Genomic DNA, 21,181 nt, shown 5'->3' on the forward strand with positions numbered 1-21,181 from the left:
TAACGAAGTCTGACACCTCGACATCACGAAAGCTCTGCAGCTGCAAGCAGCATCTCAGAAGCAGGACATGACTAAAATTAAATTGAAAAAAAAAAAAAATTGAATGCAACTTGGAGGAAAGTTTGACGCTCGTGGTTTATGCAATCAAATATAAAATAAGCATTTAAAAAAACCCAAGGCTGGTTAGCTAAGTGCTAAATATGAACTTTCTAGACTGAATGTTAACAACTTAACCTCACACCCTCCTCCACACGGAGCTAACAGTATCATCAGTGTCAGTTAGTGCTGATGACCATATCTGACTGGCCTAATCATACAGTAGAGCAGAGTGGGGCATGAGTGGGAGGGGGAATTAACTTTGCAGTCAGACAGACATCCTAAAACTCCTCCACCTGAAGAAACATTAGTCACATAAAACACGGCTTATTGCATTGTGCTGTTAATGCATCCACCTTCCAAAGTAGTAATGCACCCCCACACAGTGACAGCTAATCATCAGTGCACCAACTGGAAGGAAAGGCAGGACCATGAGTCAGAAAAATTAGAAGGGCACTTTAAGACTTGCACCAAATGCCTTAACTCGCACTTTTAAAGTGATCAGGATCCAACATTTATCGGGTTCTTACTTCGCCCCATGCTTCACCTCACCGCACGGCTTCGTTTATCTTGGCCTTACGTTTTCTTTTGTTATAATCCACAAAACTGGAAACATCTCCTCCACCAAAGAGAAAAAGGCTTAATTAATAACCGCAATAATTTCAAGGTGTAAAGTGCAATGCAAAAAAATTCTGGAGAGACATTAAAGCACTGCTACCCTGCGAGTCTCCCTCTCCCCCTCCTGTTCTTCCTGAAGACAAAACACACACACACTGACCTCCCTTGTAAACTCTGGATGCCCTCTACCATCACGTCCTCTGTAGCTGTGTGTGTGCGTGAATGAATATGTTCAAGGTTAAGCCAACAGGACAGCAGACAGGCCGTCTTCCACACCTTGCTGTGTAACTGTCACATTAATGCCCATCCACACTCGCTCTCAGCAACAGCGTGTTACTTATGCGCAGTCACAATGACGACGACGGCGCTGATTTCTACTTTCACCTCTGTTTGACTCTCGACCACTCTGCCATTATGAGAGCTGCTCGCCTTACAGTAACGGAAGACGCTGTAGATGAGCGCTGTTCTGCGGCGGCATCAGCATCTGATACGATGAGCTGCACACAACTGTTTTGAGTGACATGTACGATTTACACGCACTGATGTTTCATTGATTATTTCCACCTTTCCTTAATTCATCATTTCAACGTTTTGTTTGTTTTTAACTACAGCTTTTAGCGGCTCAGATTACTGTTTGGGATTTTAACGTATTCACAGTTTGAAAGCTCACAAACAAACACAGAAGGTTCTCAGTAAGCTACCTAAATATAGAGCTATCAGGGATGCTAAGCTGGCTTTACTACCTCACTGGCTGATGACCAGAGAGACAGAAAGAGTTTACTGTGACTTGCTTTTTAATTAGTTATTCCCCCAGTCTCTGATGCAGGAATAGAATAATGAGACAAATCTTCTCAAAGTATTTACTCACTGGGATTGTGTACTGTATTTGCAATGAGCACTTAAGTAAAGGAAATGTCAACAAAACAGTGTTTTAAAGACAAAAACTAACAAAGAGTGAAGCTGCTGGGGAAAAGAAAGAAAAAGTTTCAAAAACCTTGTGAGACTTTATATAAATATGGCTTAAAATATTATCCAATGAAACTAATGAAATTTAATCTGATCAGGTATGTTTGAGGTTTTTTGCACTGAGTTAAACATCGGCGTGGGCTTTAAAATCCCTGCGATGCTCACACTGCCTAATGAGTTCAGAAGTGTGTATCTGACAAATCCTCTGTGACATGTGCTGTTTTGTTGCTAAGAAAACAGGCGGCTAGTGTATTTATGTGTTACGGCGAATTAGTGGATGGCTACAGATAAAGCATCTTGGATATGTGAGCGTTACGTAACGCAGTCAAGTATATACGCAACCTCCTGTCTTGTCATCGTTACTGTCATCATCTTTATGGAGACTCCACTTTTTCCCGGATAAGATTAATCCCATAAACGTACGTGATATGAACGCCTTATATTCTTCTGCGTTCCTTCAACTGAAATCGAAGCTGGCTCGATCTGCATCCCAGCATTTGTTCTGCCAGCAAAAACCTATTTGGGTATTCGAGTCATCTTAAGGCGCAAAAGACTGGATCTGAAAATGTCAAAGAGACAGTTACTGTGGCTACAACATGTTTTGAGTGCCAGTCAGTTAACGGTGTGTGTCTGTGTGTGTGTGTGGGATCTGCGCCTTCACTTATCAAAGGCAGCAATTTTACACCACATCCAATTAATTTGTACATGCTTGTAGGCTTGTTTATTGCAGTTTCAGTTACGACGCAACAGCACTGTTGCTTGCTCACGGAGGGAGCCCCTGTCAGCTGTACCTTTCCTCTTTCCTGAAGACTTAAAATAATCAGACAAAGAAGTAAATATTCACTGGTTGTGCCATTAATTTTTTTCTGCTACAACAGAGACTTAATTAGCTGCTGTTAGTTAAATAACAAGGGGAAATCAAAGCACCTCGAGGAAGAGTCATTTTTACTTCAATAAACTGAAGGATCCAACACTGCACTGCTTCGGCCTTACATGTAGCCGTTACGCATGATGGATTATTAATTCCTTTGCAATGAAGCCTAAAGATTGGCAGTGAATCAGGTGAATGATAACCATGGTGCATTAAAATGCCTTACAGCTACAAAACATCCTAGAAAGTCTTTTTATTTTATTATTTTTCTCTGTTTGGTCTTTATCAATGACAGGACAGTTTCAGAGTAGGTAGGAAAGGTAAGAGAGCAAACAAATGGCCCAGGGTCCAATTGGGATTTTCCAACAGCCTTGCAGCACACAGGTGAATCAGGTGAGCTACACTGGTGCCTGAGGAGGCTTTTAGACAGAAACAACTTGAAAGCAGTAACAATTTATTTATTTTTTAAGCACTCCAGTAGGTAAATGTACTTGTATCATTAGCATTCATATCACACTGGTATTTGACACTCTTATATAATCTTTTACAGTGTATGAGGTATTTATAGGCCAATAAATCAAAGGTGTGGACTCAATAGGAGATATAACACAGGTGCCTGCTCATATTATTATGCTTACTCTAGGTGGTTGTGCGGCTGCTATTTACTATAAGCTGAAAAAAAAAAGCCACATAAATCATTAGACGCCCTCCAGATGTGTATAATAGCCTTGTATTGCATTACAGAAGTAATTAGTTTGGCTTAATAACTTCAGTGGGAAAGCTTAGTGTAGTAATGACAAGATTTCATTCTTAATGACACATTTTCCATCATGTTTTATCCTATAAGCTTCTCCTCGAGTGTTTGGAGAAGCTCATAAGGAGATTCAGTGCAGACAGTGAGTAGTAGGTAATTTCCCTCTGTGTCATTACACAAGAAGAATCACGCTTTGAACTGCTGCAGGAGTAAATATCATCGCTAAATATTGCCAATATATCACCTGAAGTCCAATTACATCGGAAAAGTGATTTCCTTCAGCGATCTGCTTTCTAATTTGAGTCTATAACACAGACTGTGTGCGCTGGGAATCAAACCCGCAACCTTTCAGCTGCTTTTACTTCCTCCACAATCTCATCTATTTTCTACAAAGATGTCAAACCTCGTTGAACATTCAGCGAGATGGTTTACTGATGAAAGTGACTAGACGATATCAGATTGATGCGACGTGTGACGCGACCCCAGCCAGTCTGGAACTTGTTCCCTGATTAGACATTTTATATGGATATGAATGGAGACCCTGGGTCTGATGCGATGGGAACAAGCAGTAATAGGGGCACACAGTGGGACATGGCGCCTGTAATGAGATGCGGCGCACAGCGACGGAGAGCAGAATTTATTGTCTGTAGAAAATGATAATAGGAGAGAGGGTGAAAATGGCAACAGCAGCATTACTTTTATGATGGATGTAAAAACTGACCTGAGGGGACGAGCAGATGCTGAATAAATTCTGACAGACAGATGAATGCTGAAACGCTCGGAAAAAAGGGTCTGAGGCAGGAGGAAATACTTTTCAGTATTGTGTCTCAGGAAAAAAAACCAACCCACCACAGTGACCTGCAGCTGCTGTCTATTTTTTTTGTTTTTTTGGTGAAACCTTTTGAATATATTTCTGGTAACAAAGCTTTAAGACTCCGTTTGGGCGTTTCTCACAGTTTTAGCTGTCTCACATTTGAGAGCCTGCTCTGAAGGAAATAGCATCATCGACTACCTACACAGCTTTGTAACGCCTACTAAGTGCTGACAGAAAATGAAAAAACTTCCAACATTACATTTAACATCTGGGTGGAAAAGTTTGCTTATATTTCCCTCTGACTGGAATCCAGCAAGCAAGTTTAGCTAGTTAATACTGATACTGGATATGTTTTAAATGTTATTGTGCATGTAAAACCAACAAATATCTGCTTGGATGATATGGCAGATATGTCTGTATCATGCTAGCTTGTCTTAAAACTTTTGTTAGCCTGACACTGCAATAACAAGATGCTGTCATCACACAGACCCACATAAACCACTATGCTTTTCAGTAAGGAAACCAACAGGATGCAGCTTTTGTGTTACATTACTTCACCACGTACTGAGTCATCTCAGTCCCCTTTCTGTCCTCATGGGTTGTGGTAAAGCAGCACACAAGGGCCACAAAGGTCTTATCCATTTGAATTCCAGGTACTCATCTGAGAACCTTCATCAATTTCTCAAGTCTAACGGGGAGTTCCAGCCGAGGTGCGACCACACTTTGGCTCCTCTGACCGTAAAGTCCTCGACTCGATTCACACCTCGGCTCATGCGACCCTTAACGAATCATGAGGGGAAATATGGTTCTGCAGAGTTTTAGCTTTTTTTTTACTGTCACGGTGTTACGTACGTCAAGGTTTTCATCAACGACCGCTTTTTCTTGCTGACAAAAACAACAACTGAATAAAAAGTAATGCACGAACACAAACTATGATAATATGTACAGATACTTTTGTCGAGGAATAAAAATTAGATGGAAGTGTTTTGGAGAGATCATGTCAAAGCTATGCAGAAAAGTCTTGAGTTTTAAAGTCATCCAATCAGAAGTGCTCTCTATTTGCAGTAAGGTTGGATGTGCTTCATTTGATGTGCCACTGAAAAACGGGGTAGGAGGCTGGGCACAACTAGCTGCCTGCTTCTCATGAAAATGCGACGAAATGTCAACACTTGTTGGGAGGAACAGAAGGGTCGACATGTGGACACAATTTGCATTTGATAAACAGGAAAATAAATCTGTGTGTACACTGCAAATCTCTACACTTTATATTTTAGTCCACTGAATCAACTTTAGATACGGTCTACTATAATCTTCTGATATTTACCGTATTTTCACGACCATAAGGCGCACTTAAAAGTCTTAGATTTTCTTCAAAAAGTGCGGCGCGCCCTATAGCGCGGTGCACCCTATGTGTTGTAAGGAGGACGTAGTAGAGAACACCATGAGAACGTTAAAGGGTGAAGTGTGGGCGTTGATCGTATATACCGGGACAATCGCACATACCTGTATAAAAGAACAGGTATGTGCATTATGCAGGACATCGTTGTTTTAACAACCCTGAAAATGGCAAAGAGACACGCTTACGAAGCACAGTTTAAACTGAAGGCCATCAGCTACGCGGAGGAACATGGAAATCGAGCAGCGGCGAGAGAATTTAAGATTAACGAATCGATGGTTCGCAAATGGAGGAAGCTGGAAAACAAGCTCCGGTGTTCCAGATCAACTGGCGTTTAGATCAACTGGCGTTGGTCGAACAGATGTGTGGCAGTCTTGCGTTTCAGTAGCTGCTACCGACAAACCAGCAAAAAAACGCCAAATGTGTCATCTGTGACACTTGTGAGGTTGTCTCAAACACACTCCGTCAGTCTTGATGCTGTTGAACAACAAAATGTTTAAAAATGTGGCGAGTTTACCTGGTGATATCCTCATGCGCGACGCGATCGCGAAAACAGCAAACAAGTAACACCACGCCGTTGTTGTTCACAAGACAGCAAGAGTAAACGATCGGGAGACTCTTGTCGTCGTTATCGTTCCCCTCGCACGGTTTATTTCTCCGAATTCAGCGTTTTTGCTTCACAACTACAGCGAGCAGTTTACTTTGTGCACTAACATGGAGTCGAGTCAACCAGCGCCACCTCTGGCCAAGTGCCACAGCCTACAGCCAGATCAACCTGTGACACATCTGCACCACGTTTGAATTCGTGTCATGCACATTTGTACCTTTCAATTGTGTCTGTTTGTGCGTCATGCAAATAAACCTTTGAAATGAATGAAATGATATCATGTATTTATTATCAGCCTACATTTGTACAAAATGCCAAATGACATACACATAAGAATCACCATCCTGATATCAATACTTTTGCCCATACGAAAAATGTCGTGAACACACTAATATTTCACCAGTGTTGTAACATCACATGTCGTTAGCATAGTCTGCCCGTGTCTTCCCTCTGCAAACAAACATGTTAGAGTTGGTTGTGATATACAGTCTGTATAAGTGTGGTCAATCTAATAAACATTTATAAGGAGATGGCAGTTACTGTGAATGTACAGCAGTTACACAGTGATTAGTAATAAACAGTCAGACAATGACCCTGACAACCTCATTCAATCTTGCAGATTGCACCTTCTGTGGAAAGTGGTACCACACGGTGTGTGTGGACTTCCCCTGTGCAGAAGGCGACTACAAATGTTGTGGGTGCTAAATAAACAGAAAAAATTGATCCCTGTTGTCTTTGCTTACCGATTGTTTTTAGTGTTGACAATCCACATTGCTGGCATTGCATCTTTCAACATGTTTGTGGGTAGATTTGGATGTACCAGGGGTAAGTGCAGCCACTCAGCCTCTACTCACTGTGATCATAGCAGCAGGTGCAGATGTGTCACAAGTTAATCTAGTAGTGGGCTATGGTCATGTGTTAGTGGTGGGAACAGTCATATCCACTCACTCTCACTGGCTGTTTATTACTAATCACTGTGTAACTGCTGTGAATTCACAGTAACTGCCGTCTCCTTACAAATCTTCATTAGATTAACCACACTTATACAGACTGTATATAACTCCAGCCATGTTGATGAATTGCCTATATTGGCTGGAAATATTCATTTTCAGGGAAAAGACACAGACAGACGATGCTTACAGGATGTGATGTGACAACACTAATGAAATATTGATGTGTCATATTTGTCCAAGGTGTATTTCATTGTTATGGAAAAAGAGAATATTAAAATCATGATGACCAATTGGAGTGGTGATTTCTATGACTTTGTGTATATAATTTGGAATTTTGTACAAATGTAGGCTGATAATAAATACATGATATCATTTCATTCATTTCAAAGGTTTATTTGCATGACGCACAAACAGACACAATTGAAAGGTACAAATGTGCATGACACGAATTCAAACGTGGTGCAGATGTGTCACAGGTTGATCTGGCTGTAGGCTGTGGCACTTGGCCAGAGGTGGCGCTGGTTGACTCGACTCCATGTTAGTGCACAAAGTAAACAGCACGTTGTAGTTGTGAAGCAAAAACGCTGAATTCGGAGAAATAAACCGTGCGAGGGGAACGATGACGACGACAAGAGTCTCCCGATCGTTTACTCTTGCTGTCCTGTGAACAACATCGGCGTGGTGTTACTTGTTTGCTGTTTTCGCGATCGCGTCGCGCATGAGGATATCACCAGGTAAACTCGCCACATTTTTAAACATTTTGTTGTTCAACAGCATCAAGACTGACGGAGTGTGTTTGAGACAACCTCACAAGTGTCACAGATGACACATTTGGCTTTTTTTTGCTGGTTTGTCGGTAGGAGCTACTGAAACGCAAGACTGCCACACATCTGTTCGACCAACGCCAGTTGATCTAAACGCCAGTAGATCTGGAACACCGGCAGGTCAAGAAAACGCAGCTGAGTTTCCGCGGACATAAGGCGAGGTTGCTCGAGTTGGAGGAAAGACTCGAGCGGTGGATCATCGAGCAAAGCGCGAGCGGGAGAAGCGTTTCGACGGTCACCATTCGGCTAAAAGCAGTTTCACTAGCTGAAGAGATGAACATTGAACATTTCCAAGGAGGTCCGTCTTGGTGCTTTCGTTTTATGAAACGGTGCCATTTTTCCATCAGGACCGGGACTACGGTAGCGCAGCAACTTCCAGCGGATTATAAGGAAAAGCTGGCCATCTTCCGCTCCTACTGCAGCAAACACATCGGCGTCAAAAACATCCAGCCCAGCCACATCACTAACATGGACGAGGTCCCGCTCACTTTTGACATCCCGGTGAGTCACACTGTGGAGAAGAAGGGGACCAGCACGGTAGCGATACGTACAACGGGGTATGAAAAGTCTTCTTTTACTGTTGTGCTTGGCTGCCATGCTAATGGACAGAAACTGCCGCCTATGGTGATTTTTAAGCGAAAGACTTTGCCTAAAGAGAAGTTTCCAGCAGAAATCATCATTAAGGAAAATGAAAAGGGCTGGATGGATGAGGAAATGATGAAAGACTGGCTGAGGGAGGTGTATGTAAGGAGACCAGGTGGTTTTTTCCACGCATCACCATCGCTGTTGATCTGTGACTCTATGCGTGCCCATCTCACAGCCGATGTGAAAAAACTTGTGAAGCAAATGAACTGTGAGCTTGCTGTCATTCCGGGAGGCCTGACAAAGGAACTCCAACCGCTGGGCATCGGTGTGAACCGCCCGTTCAAAGTAAGGCTGCGAGCGGCCTGGGAGCGATGGATGACCGGTGGAGACCACAGTTTCACTAAGAGTGGAAGGCAGCGCCGGGCGAGTTACGCCACAATTTGCCAATGGATTGTAGATGCTTGGGCTAACATGTCTGCTGGCACTGTTGTTCGAGCTTTCGCAAAAGCCGGCATCGTTTCCGAGGAGCCGCACGGCACGGAAAGTGACTCTGACGGTGAAGACAGTGAACCTGGCATGTTTGATGGAGATTTAGCACAGCTGTTCAATTCAGACACAGAGGATGAGGACTTCGATGGGTTTGATTGATGATAAAAATGTGAGTACCAAACTTTGTTTTGCTCCTGCTTTATTTTTAAATACGCACACTTGTATGCTTGTGTGTTGTTGATGATGACGATTACCGGCAATAGAAATGTGAGTAAGGTACCGAATTCAGGTTTGCTCCCGCTTTATTTTTAAATACGCATACGGTACTTGTATGCGCCCTATGGTCCAGTGCGCCTTATGTGTGTGTTAAATACAGTAAGGGCACACATAACTGAGACTGCGCCTTTTAGCACAGTGCGCCTTATGGTCGTGAATAGGGATGGGTATCGTTTAGGTTTTATCCGATACCGGTGCCAAATCGGTACTTTTGAAACGGTGCCGGTGCTCAAACGGTGCTCAAACGGTGCTCAAACCGGTGCTTAAAGAATAGAGAACACAAAATTGGTCCAAAAACCTCTCATGCTCAGCTGGTTTTTTGTAAAAAGATAACAATGTTAGCCTTTTCTGCAGCTATGGGGCATATATGGTATGATTCTTGGCTGGAAGCAGTGCTTAAACAATGGAAAAAACACAAACTTTGTCCAAAAACCTCTCATGTTTAACTGTTTTCCACTTTTTCTTTGGTCATTTTAGCCCTTTTGGCCAGGGTGAAGGGAGTATCTGCCATCAAACAAGAAGACAGCCGCATGTAGCTATGATGATGTTTGCTAGTTCACCTTACATGCATTAATGTAATAACGTGGTTAGCCTACTCAACGTAAATTACACACGAACAACATTTAGCTACTCACGCAGAGAAGAACGGCTGCTGCTGCCATCATCATCCGTCATCATTTATGCTACACTGGCAGGGCTAGGGGCCAGGACTCTCCTCTTTGTGTTTTTGGGGGATGTTGCATAACAGGCAACCCACCCGCAGTAGATGCGCTCGGTGTGAGGTCTAAAAGAATGTACGTACCTGGGCCTGCCTACTATCCTCGGAAACATAAAATGATTGGCTAGAAGTGTATCACAGCTCAGGAAAAAAAAGCACCGAAATAAAGCACCGAAATGTGCGCTGCTTTTCGGTCTGGTTACTACCGTTTATGTCAGAACCGGTGCCATCATGGCACCGGACACCGGTACCCATCCCTAGTCGTGAAAATACGGTAGTCGATTTAAACTAAAAGAATTTCGCTCTCTAAATTATGACTAAAACTAAATGACATTTTAGACTGTGACTCACACTGAATCAGTTTTCTGTCAAAATTAACACCGCTGTTACAAACAACTGGTCTGTGGGCTTCCTGCTTGTGTTGTTGTTGGTCCTTTTTCCAGATGCAGAGAAGAGTAAAGTGATAACATACAAAGAGCTGTGGTGGACCCAAGTGTTAAAAACAGTGAAAATGATCCACTGCAGTCACGATCTGTGCTTCTCATGATATATTTTTAAAAATATTACTTCGCACTTTTCCTGTTCATGGTGAACTCTTGGTGTTGTTCCCTTTCCATCACTTTTCAAGCAATGAGTGTTCAACCTGAACTGAACTGAACAAGACTCTTGGATGAGAGGTGAAACACCTTCATGAACTAAGACGTCCATTTGCCTTCAGTTTAAACACTTATTACTACCATGGCTCAAAGACGACACAGTCGCTCAGCTGAGTGCTGTTTCCAATAGTTTGGACGGCAGTGCGGTGACATCACTTCATGTGATTTGAATGTTGATAAAGAGGAATTATAGAGTGCTGAAACAGCTTGGACTCAGAAGCAGCTACAGTAGTAGCTCTGGCTCCTCAGCAGGTTTAACACCAGTGCGTACGTTTAAACTGAAGTGATTTAAGAAACCACTGAAGGTATGAGCGCTGGCTGCGTTTATACTTGCGCGATGCAGTAACTGCACTGCTCTGCTCTCTGAGTGAAACTGAGAAGAAGCTTCTTTTACTGAAACGCAGGAAACACAGAAGACTTCTTGAGTTCATGCATGTACTGTCAGAGCTGTGAACACGGGCTTTTGCATTAGCAAGATAAGCAATCTTTACACTTTAAACCCTATTACTTTTTATTGCACAGAGGTTTAACTAGGTGCTAATCAACACAACATATATATATACTTAGATTTCTGGGAGGTTTCATCTCAGGAGTGTTAAGGAGCACTAATGTAGGGTTGTGGTCACTGAAGAAACCAAATTTCCTCCTTTTGGTGACCACATTTATACTTGCATGCTATTTTCCCAGCATTATTTTGCAGTTAACTAAGTTGTGTAAAACCACAAACTGCATAAACCAAAGTGGGTGGAGAAGACAGATGCACACATTACACAGAGAGGAAACGTCTAACTAAAACATGATCGTTTCCTTTGTCTCTCCCTCAAGTCTTCCTCCCTCCATTTGCCACGGCTTCATCTCATCTGTAACAATACACCTCTCCGCTCTTTTCTCCAGCGACGCTCTTCTATCCGCAAAGGAGAAGCCCCTCTGCTTGCTTTCTTCTCTGCTTCCACTTTCACACTCTACAGTTTATCCTCTTCCCTCTTCATACTCTCTAAGGTCACCGTGTTTGATCTTTCCTGGCATATAAGAATTTATTGCTGTTGGCTGAGAGCAGCATTATCTCAAAATGTCAACAAGAGACAGAAAAAAAAAAAAACAGGTCTGCATTGTGCCTGATGACAGTGCAGTTTTTAATCATTATCCAGTTTGTTTAGGAAGTGCTTGCTAAGCCCAAGAGGTTGAAGAATTTAGAGGAGCATGTAATCCTTTAATCCTTTAATTAAAGCCAATACAATATGAAAATGAATAAACTTGCAGTTGCAAGTTTTTCACATGGTGGCAGAGCTAGAATGTGGGCTGATGCAAAATCCCAAAGCTCGCTCCTAAGCTTGTGTACATATACACAGAGTAACAACAGTTCTATAATGTGACCCCTTGGTATATGTCACACCTGCTGGGTTTTTTTCCCCTCTCCTAATCTAAAACCAAACTATCACATAGCCGCAGACTGTTTTCCTGTTAACATGAAATACAAAAACAAAACCACACATTTACTCAAAGGAAACGCACAAACTGTCTTGCAAAAATGTTGACAGGTAGAAAAAACGGATGCAAAGAGCACACATTACCGAGGGAAACACAAATGCAGGAAATCAAAGTGGCAAACAGACACACATCCCCCAAATCACAAAAGATCAGAAACACTCAAACGGTGTGAAGAAAACAAATACAGAATGCACACGCACGTCCACATGCACAGCCTTTGAGCTTGCTCAAGGGCAAATAAGTCCACTCAAGCACATGGCAGGGGTGGGTACTGATCTTAAGTACATTTTAATACAGAAGATAATTACCATAACTTTTGACTTTCTGATTTAAATAGCCTCCTTGCTAATTTACGCTTCTATTTTCCCCTTGTAGAAAAGGCTGTGTAAGGCTGCTTACATTCACAGTGCATATAACGTGCAGATGAGATTCTTTGAGGTTCTGGCAGAAAAACATATTTACATCCCTGAAAACTAAAAACTTCAAAAGCCTGTCAACATATTGATCTTTGGCCCATGAGTGTTCACGTGATCGCTACGTGACCACGCTTCACGGCCTGATTACGTATGCACCAGGTCAAGCCCATCTGTATACTCAACCTTCACTCGAGCTCATGGGCAAGGTTGTAAAAGTATTTGCAGAATCTTTCCATAGATACCAAACAACTCTAAACCATCTCTGCGGTGTTTTTGCAGCAGTACTTCTCGTACTGCGTACGTTTTACAGTTAATGTAAATGCATGACAAACTCAAATTACATCGTGGACCACATAAAGCCCATATTGATCAACTGTGGGCTGGACCAGTTCAACTACAGAAGTCTTAATATAACAAAAGAAGTGCAATTTCAACAGTATATGTTAGTTTTTCTTCAATGATTTAAAAAAATAAATCCTGCAGTAGTAAATAAAAGATATGTGCTAGTGTGGTTCTTTGTGCTTAAAATGTGAGAAGAAAATGTGAAGAATTACCAAAACCGTCCTGGCAGCTCATTTCCCACACTTTGCTGTAATTATAAAACAGGATTGTGGCCCAAAAGAAAAAAACTTCTATAGCCTATGGTCATTAAATAGTCATTTTGTCATTTAATTTTTATTTTTTACTTAATTACTTTGATGTATGGCCATGGGAGAGGTCTTTATCAGCCAAGAAAAAAAAGCACCCATAAAAATTATTAAAATAGATTTTTAAGTCCAGAGTTTTCCAGAGTCGTCCAGTGGGCCGGACTGGAGTCTTTCCCGTGCTGTTTCTTGTCCTCAAGCCTAAACATAAGGCTTGATATGCTTAAACTACTTTTTACATATTTTAAATCTTTCTAATAGTGGGCCAAGTTTCTGGCTACATCAAACCAGAAAGTCAGCAGATTATCACGACACAGAAGCTTTAAGTGTGAGGCTGTTTCGAGACAGAAAGAAAAAATTGATTCTCGAGGCGCTGAATCTTTATCCCATTTAAAATCCGGTCTATCAGATACTTCCCTTGTTTTAATAGCCCTGCTGCGCAGCTTCCTGCCCGGTCTGAGTCTCAGTGCATTGCTTTTACTATATGCTCCCCCCAAGAGTGTGACTTTCACATTGTATGTAGAACAAATCAGTGCAGAATATTAAATATAAAGCCTGCTTAGATCTTCTGGGAGGCGAGCAGTGCAGTAAAAACAGCTTATAAATATTTAAATTGACAAATCTGAGCCTAGCCAGTAATGAGAAAGTGGGTTTAAATTATTCGTTATGACACAACAAAGAGAATTTGTATAAAATAACCAGATTCAAACGTCACAAAAACAAAAACAGCAAAGACGAGGATTAGCGGGAGGTGTTTCTTTATTCTCCGACTCCTCTGCAAACACTAGAAGCTGAACTTTGCCAAACATCCTTCACAGACATGGAGAGAAGTTACTAATGTACCTCCGGTGGCATCCTGTATCTGCTTCCCCAGTTCATTGTGTGACACCAACAGTTTTTACCACTATCACACTTTAGGACACACTGAAGACGCCACTGTGCAGAACTAATGCTGTAATGTTGCAACAATCCATGGAGGATTTGTTAGAAAACGCTTTCATACTAAAAAATGGGGGGGTGGGGGGGGATGCAGCCACGAGTTGGGAGCACTAATGGCTACAAACAAAGTTGTTCTAAGCCCGTCCCACACAGACAAATCCTTTGTGTTTCAAGTCCTCCTAGAGCAAACTCCTCCTTGAAATGTTTGGGTAACTTTAAATCGTCAGTGGTATGACTCACGTCTTACCGGCCACATTAGTGTCACGCAGAAAGATGGGCACTGTGGGCAGAGCTGGCCGGTACAGCGGAGCTGGTGGTAACACAAGCCACAGTGGTGCTTCTTTTTTAAGCCCTGCTCTCTTTTTACCATTACTGTAAATCCACTGTTTACCGTCTCCTCTGGGAAGGCAGGCAGAGAGATAAGAGAGAGGGAAGAACAGAAGATGTAAGAGAGCGGTAGACAGGAATAAAGGGAGCAAGGGAAGGGGTGAAGAAGAGGTAAAAAGAGCAAAGTAGATGAAGCAGAGAAAGATGTGAAGAGGTCGTGAGATAAGAGGGAAGGGTGGACTCGACAGAGTGAGAGTGATAAATAGGTAGAGACAGAGCACAGTGGGCCTGTCTGACCCTCAGATCCCCTTGAACTGCAGGAAGGCGGCTTTAGTCATACAAATCTCAATTTTAGAGGAAATCGTTGGCATAATTTACTAAGAACATCTTAAATTAAGAGACCCAGACCTTGTGTGTAAAGAGACTGAAGACTCGGGATTTTTCAAACTGTGCATTTAACCTGTGTAAGATATGTCAAGGACATTATTACTTCAAGCCAGAATAACCAGTCTACACAGCATTTTAGCATCTTTTAGCTACTTTTTTGCTTGAATTTAACTCTTACTGCTTCAATTTAGTCTTACTGTTCCCATTAACCTCGTTAGCATTTAGCTAATTAGCCATGGTTTTCATAAAATGCCGTTAAAGTCGTACTTACAATAGCCCAGTGGCCAAAAACATGTGTTAATGGTGTGAAATGGTGCAGTTCACAACAACTTATTGAGTAACATGATGACACTGGATCACTTACACACATATCTAATCTGAGTGTGCTACAGTTGTAACCTGCACAGGGTGTCCTATAACAGCTTGTATAGGCTCCAGCTTAAAAGAGTAGATGGATAGAGGAACAGCCAGAGAGAACAGATGACAAGGAGTATCTGTGGCATATTATTAACTAATTAATAAGGTTATTAATGTAAAAGTGGATATAAAAAAATCTCTTTTTAGATGAGAAAATACCAAAGATGCAACAAAAATAACAAATTCACAGAAAGACTGAATAACTGTATAAATGATTGGCTGATGCTACTGGGAATGTTTCTATGGTTCAAACACCAACATCTGCTATTTCAGTGTATTCCTCCTACTGCTCACTGTGGCTGTGATAATAGAAAGCTGGCATTCCCTGTAACACAAACCAATCAATGGATTATAGGAGAGTCCATAATCTCTTTCTTATGGATAAATGCTTTTAAAACAACTGAATAATTAAACAAACCTAGACAGAGAGTGCCTGGCTTTAGCACATTAACAGATGTAATGTGCTGTGTAAACACTATTTCAGAATTTCAAAGATGGGCAGCCTCATTAGAGAGAGTAACCTAATTATATACACAATTAGGAAGGTCGCTGTGTGTTTGTGTGTGTGCCAGAAGAAAAGAAGGACGACAGAGGGAGAAAAACAAAGCAGCAGTAGAAGAAGAAGCAGATCAAAGTTCAAAACAAATTTAAAAAAAAGAAAAGAAGAAGAAGCGAGGAAAGTTTGGGGACAGCATATGTGTGGAAAAGGCTGCTGTTCCTGTAGCCTCAAGGCAACTCAAGGATCATCACACACACACACACAAACACAGGCATTGACACTTCCTGTAAACAAACATGAGTTCTTACACGTGCACACATTCAGCAGGCACTCCTTTGCCACCGACCTAATAGAAACAGACTGAGCTAAAAACCCAGCTGATCCTTCACTGGCTTAACCTCTCAGGTCAGAGCATGGATTCCCCCAGCACGCGCACGCACGCACGCACGCACACACACACACACACACACACACACACACACACACAAGCATCAGGTGCAAAACAAAAAAGGGGATCAGGTGCAAAAACAGAGAGGTAAGAGAGACAGAAGTGATGGAGACTGAACCGTGGAATCTAACCTGGGATTGTAATCCACCTCTGTGGTTCTAATTTAGAAATCAGCTAATTTACAAGAAAAGTTAAAATATCTTCACTTGATTATCTTTAATGTTGCGCCTCTATTTGCACCTAGAACACAAAATGCTGCTAAACGCAGCAAGTCCATGTTCATGTTCATCCAGCACAATGGCCTAAACTGTGAGCAAGACAATTTTAAAGGAGAAATGCAGCACATCTCAGGTTTCAGAGCCTTATAATATACTATTACTGATCATTCTGACATCATGTTAAGTTTAGCTGTGCTGACTTTAGCTTTAGATAATGGAAAACTGTAACAATCAATAGTGCTGCTGCTCACGCACAAAAACAACACAGGCTGACGCAAAATTGCAGGCATGTGTTCACAGTCCGAGTACACCGTTATCTGTGAGGTGCACGTGCTCAGATTAAGGTTAGAGACGCACGGCACGTGAGCCCGGACATTACGCAGCAGAGACAGAGAGGTTTATGATCAAAACAAGCTGTAAAATCATAAAACCTGTAAGACAAAAAAAACAAAAAAACGGAAGTAAAGCGGGGCGAGTAAGTCGATGAGCAATCTGTCAAGGAAATGAACTTTTTTTAATTCAGGTGATGAGGATGTTTACCACTTCATATATTAACAATTTACTAAGACAAAAACAAAAATAGCAGTAATACGAAGGACTCATTTTGGCCTTTAGAGTAAAAATGCATCGACTTAAGTATTAAAACGTTTTAGAAAGTTATGCAAGTAAAACATGTAAACCTACATTCGATCGCTTATAGTAAATCTGCGCATGCTGTTATTGTGCTGCAGCTTCTACTGCAGTGTCCCTACATACAGGAAGCCATTCACATTTAATTGATGCAAGCTTACCATCTCCATTATGCTGTAATGCAACAACGCTGCTTGTACATTATTGTACATTTAAATCTTGGTGTAGGAAATAAACAAATTTCAAAAGTTAAAAAACAAAATAATTGTTAAAAACAAACTGACGGAAATCATAAACGATTTGATGGTTTAATCATTCTCAGGAATATCAAGAGAGCAATAAAAACTGGGAGGTGCATTTGTCAAACTTCATAAGTGGATGGAGTATCCGCTCTGCCAGACTGCACTGCTCAACACTCTTCATGTTACAGGCTGTTTATCCTGGGAAGCTGGATTCAGGAATCCCCGCTGTGGTACCAAAGTTGTTATGGAGGAAACTTATACTAGCTACATCTGGAAATCACCCGCAATGGAGAGCTGGTGGAACACACCTATGCATGCAAGTAAGTAATTGCAATCCTAGAAGGCGTATTTGTGACGAGATTTCACAAAAGTTAAATAATAATAATAATAATAATAAAAATTTCTGCAGGCAAATCTAAGACCAGAATTTGTGCATGACGTTTTGACTGAGCGGGCTTTAGTTTTTCAGATATTGTTTTGCTGTTAAAGATAACAGCAGGCATCTGTTAGTAACAAACCTCCAGTGTGCAAAACACTGAAGGGAAGAAAGATGCAGAAAAGCCTGAGTGTTGTTTCAAATCTCTCCAAGACAGTGAAATGGATATGATTCATATGAGGTGTAAAATATGATTACAAGTGGGCGAGTATGAGTCACTCCTGCCACTCACTGCACTCTACCTTTCTTGACTTTAGCAATTGACAAATCTATAACAAGCACACTGAACTCAGGCCTTTGGATTCAAAGTTTTCTTGCCCTTTTCTTTCCAACAGCATCACGCGCACTCAAAGCTTTGCTGCTTGGTCCCAGGAGGACAGGGAAGAGCTCCACGGGTAACACCCTGTTGGGTCGAGGGTGGGTTTTTGACACGAGAGGAGGAGGGGCCAGTGCAGCAGCTGGTGCTGTCACTGCTGGACGCCATTTGACCGTGGTGGATGCACAGGGCTGGGGAACATCTGAGGACTTTGTTCCCAAAGAGGAGAAAATTGAACTCCTGAGAGCATTATCGCTGTGTGGAACTGAGGGGCCTCATGTGGTTCTGTTAGTGATTCCTCTTATGGACTTTACCGAGTCTGAGAGGAAAGCAGTAGAGAGAAGGATGGAAATCTTCACCTCTGCTGTCTGGAGACACACAATGGTGTTGTTCACTTTTGGAGACTTGCTAAAAGAAAAAGGCTGCAGCGTACAGGAGCACATCCAAACAGGTGGCCCTGCTCTGAAGTGGCTGATGGAGAAATGTCACTATCGATACCATGTGCTGGATAACAAGGCAGCTGTTAATTGCACGCAGGGGGGACTAAAGCAGGAGGTGAACAGAAGTGGAAGGAGACAGGAATGGACTTGGCTGAAGAAAACTGACAAAGAAGCACGAGGGGTGAGCACCGGAGGCGAGCTGGATAGGAGACGAGAAGGAGAGCAGCAGCAAGTGAGAGAGCTGCTGAGCAAAGTGGAGGATATGCTGGAGGAGAACGGGGGGTGGCACTTCTCCTTTCACATGTACCAAAGGCTGGAGGAGGAATGGAAACGCAGAGAGCAGCAGCTGAGAGCTTTGCTCGAGGCACAGACAGAAGTGGGAAGTGCGAGGAGAAAACAAAAGACGGCAGAGACAAAGGCAGAAGTGGAGCCAGAACAACAGCAGAGTTTGGAGGCTGAAGAGCAGGAACAAAGCCGAAAGAAAGAGCTAGAGAACAAGGAGGGATGTGTGCAGAGGGAGATAAACACAGGGGAAGAGCGAGAAGAGGGAGTCGAGGTGGAGCTGATGAGACTGAGCAGTGAGGAGGAGAGGTGGGATACGAGCTCGGAGAGCGGGAGGGAGAAAGAAGAAGAGGAGGAGAGAGAAAAGATGAGGGGGCAGCTGGATGAGGAGAACACTGAGGTAAAGACTGGAACAGTGACTTCATGTTGGCCCAGTGGGGGTCCAAGGTTAGTTTTAAAGCCAATCAGGAGGCTGGCCTAAGGCAGTAATAACCACCAACTCCAACAACAACATCTGGTCATTTACTCTCGTGTGCTGTAACAAAAACTCTTGTCATGTGATCACCCATGAGAAAATAAACAAGAGAACAAATCCGGATCTTCACAGACCTACACGCAGCCACAGGCCGTTTACAAAGACTGCCTTCACAAAGCTGAGCCAACTGGCTTCACATTTATATTTAGTATAGACAGAGTGGGAAGGAAGTGTATGTCCCAAAAAAATGTCAAACTACTCACCGAGTGTATTTAAAGGACTAAAATGGTATCAAGTCATTAAATAAATACTGTTTTTTTTTCCATTTGCATTGCGTGTCAGTCATTGGTTCCATTGGTTATAACTGCACATATACCAGTCTGCTTCTAAAATCATCAGGAATGTGAGACACTGTGTGATTTCAGTCCTCACTTTTCTAATTATGCACATCTCCAAACTGTTGCAACAGTTCCTAATTTTAAAAATATTTGCAGCACTCTTGCACTCGAGTAATTAAAATCCAATTTCCCTTCTTGGGGTAAACAGACACAAATAAAGAAACTCTGCTATCTGGAGAAAAAGTTAGCGGATGAACTCTGATAAAGGAGGATGCTTTCTTAACACCACTCTCATTATTTTCCCCTCTTATATTTTTAGATTTTCAATTTGTAAATAAAATTGAGGCACTGTCACTCCATTCGAGGTTTTCAGCCTAAGCCGAGGGACGTGTGCTGTGCCACCCATTTCATTAAATCTCAGCAAACTGTCAATTGGCTTCAGGGGATTGCCGTCTCTCTTCGACTGACAGACTGTTAATTCTCATCTCTGGCTCGCAGTCATGATGCCGTGCGAGGTCATTTGTGCCGTAAGCAGCGAGGTCACTGTCTGCCCAAGACACCAGGCGTGACCAGAAAAGGCCATTTCAAATGCACATATTCAGATAAATATTTCATTAGGAGAGCTCCAGACTGTTCAGATTGTTAAGAAAAAATAAATCCAACCCAACTATTCATAAAAATTTGTTTTTTGTTTTTTTTTTCATTTCTTTGCCATTTTTGAAGCAATGCAAAGATTTTCAACACTGTATTAATTAGTGAGCGTTCAGACGCTGCATTTGTTTTCATCCTGCCGCTTCTTTTAATTAGATACAGAAAGCTGCTGTGATATTAATTTGGTCCAAGAAGTCTGCTGTCTCCAGACATGAGCTGCTGAGATTTGTGTTTACAGAGCTTCACTGGAACCAAACGTTACACCAGATGCTTTCAGCAGTCACCTCTTCCCAGGCAGACTGTGTGATCTATCAGTGATCGAGTTTATGAGTTTAAATACAAAATGTCATAAACTCCTTTTAATAGAGATTGCTTTAAAACTAACCCACCTTGCTACCTCTGAACATTGATGTCAGAGGCCCATTAAAACCAGTTATTTTAGGATGAATGGTGGGCCCTAACATACAAACTCACTTGCTAAAGTTCAAAAAAACGAACGAACGCCGGAAAGTTTTATTTTTCCAAAAATCACGACTTTTTTAATCAGTCGGTCCAACAATAAAAGCTTTCAGCTGACCCCGCAGCCGTGTTCTTAGAGCTGACAAAATTGTTAGCGTGTAACTGCTGCCAGTAATCTTCTATTTGATAACACAGTAAAGTTCCTCCTTCAAAGTCTCTGTGTTGACATCTCTGACGAAATTGCAACTCATCTGGAATTTGATACCTTGTTATGATTTTTATTGGACTTCGTTGCACAAGATGAAGTCTGACACACGGTTGGGTGAGCACTATCAGCTCTAAATATGCCGTGAAATTCCTTATCAAGACAAACCGTGGCTGGGAACAAAGTGTTTTGGGAATAGTTGCCAATTAGTGAATGAAAGGTTTATCTGCAATCAGTGTTATGTAATAGCAGATCGCTATTGGTCAGGAGTCCACACTTCAACATAAGAGGTGCTTGTGAA

The 21,181-nt window shown here is 42.0% G+C and overlaps 2 protein-coding genes across 12 annotated transcripts in view; one reads left to right on the top strand and one right to left on the bottom strand.

The window, feature by feature from the left end:
• Positions 1-21,181, bottom strand: part of LOC101465127 (SPRY domain-containing SOCS box protein 4) — an 87,519-nt gene that overhangs the window by 4,680 nt on the left and 61,658 nt on the right. The window lies entirely within an intron of this gene.
• LOC143413561 (uncharacterized) lies at positions 17,401-19,517 on the top strand. The gene is made up of 2 exons (XM_076876791.1): positions 17,401-17,598; positions 18,050-19,517. The coding sequence occupies exons 1-2, from the start codon at positions 17,415-17,417 to the stop codon at positions 19,231-19,233; spliced, it is 1,368 nt and encodes a 455-aa protein (XP_076732906.1). The 5' UTR covers positions 17,401-17,414; the 3' UTR covers positions 19,234-19,517.

Source organism: Maylandia zebra, linkage group LG18 (genome assembly GCF_041146795.1).
Source record: "Maylandia zebra isolate NMK-2024a linkage group LG18, Mzebra_GT3a, whole genome shotgun sequence".
Taxonomy (NCBI): domain Eukaryota; kingdom Metazoa; phylum Chordata; class Actinopteri; order Cichliformes; family Cichlidae; genus Maylandia; species Maylandia zebra.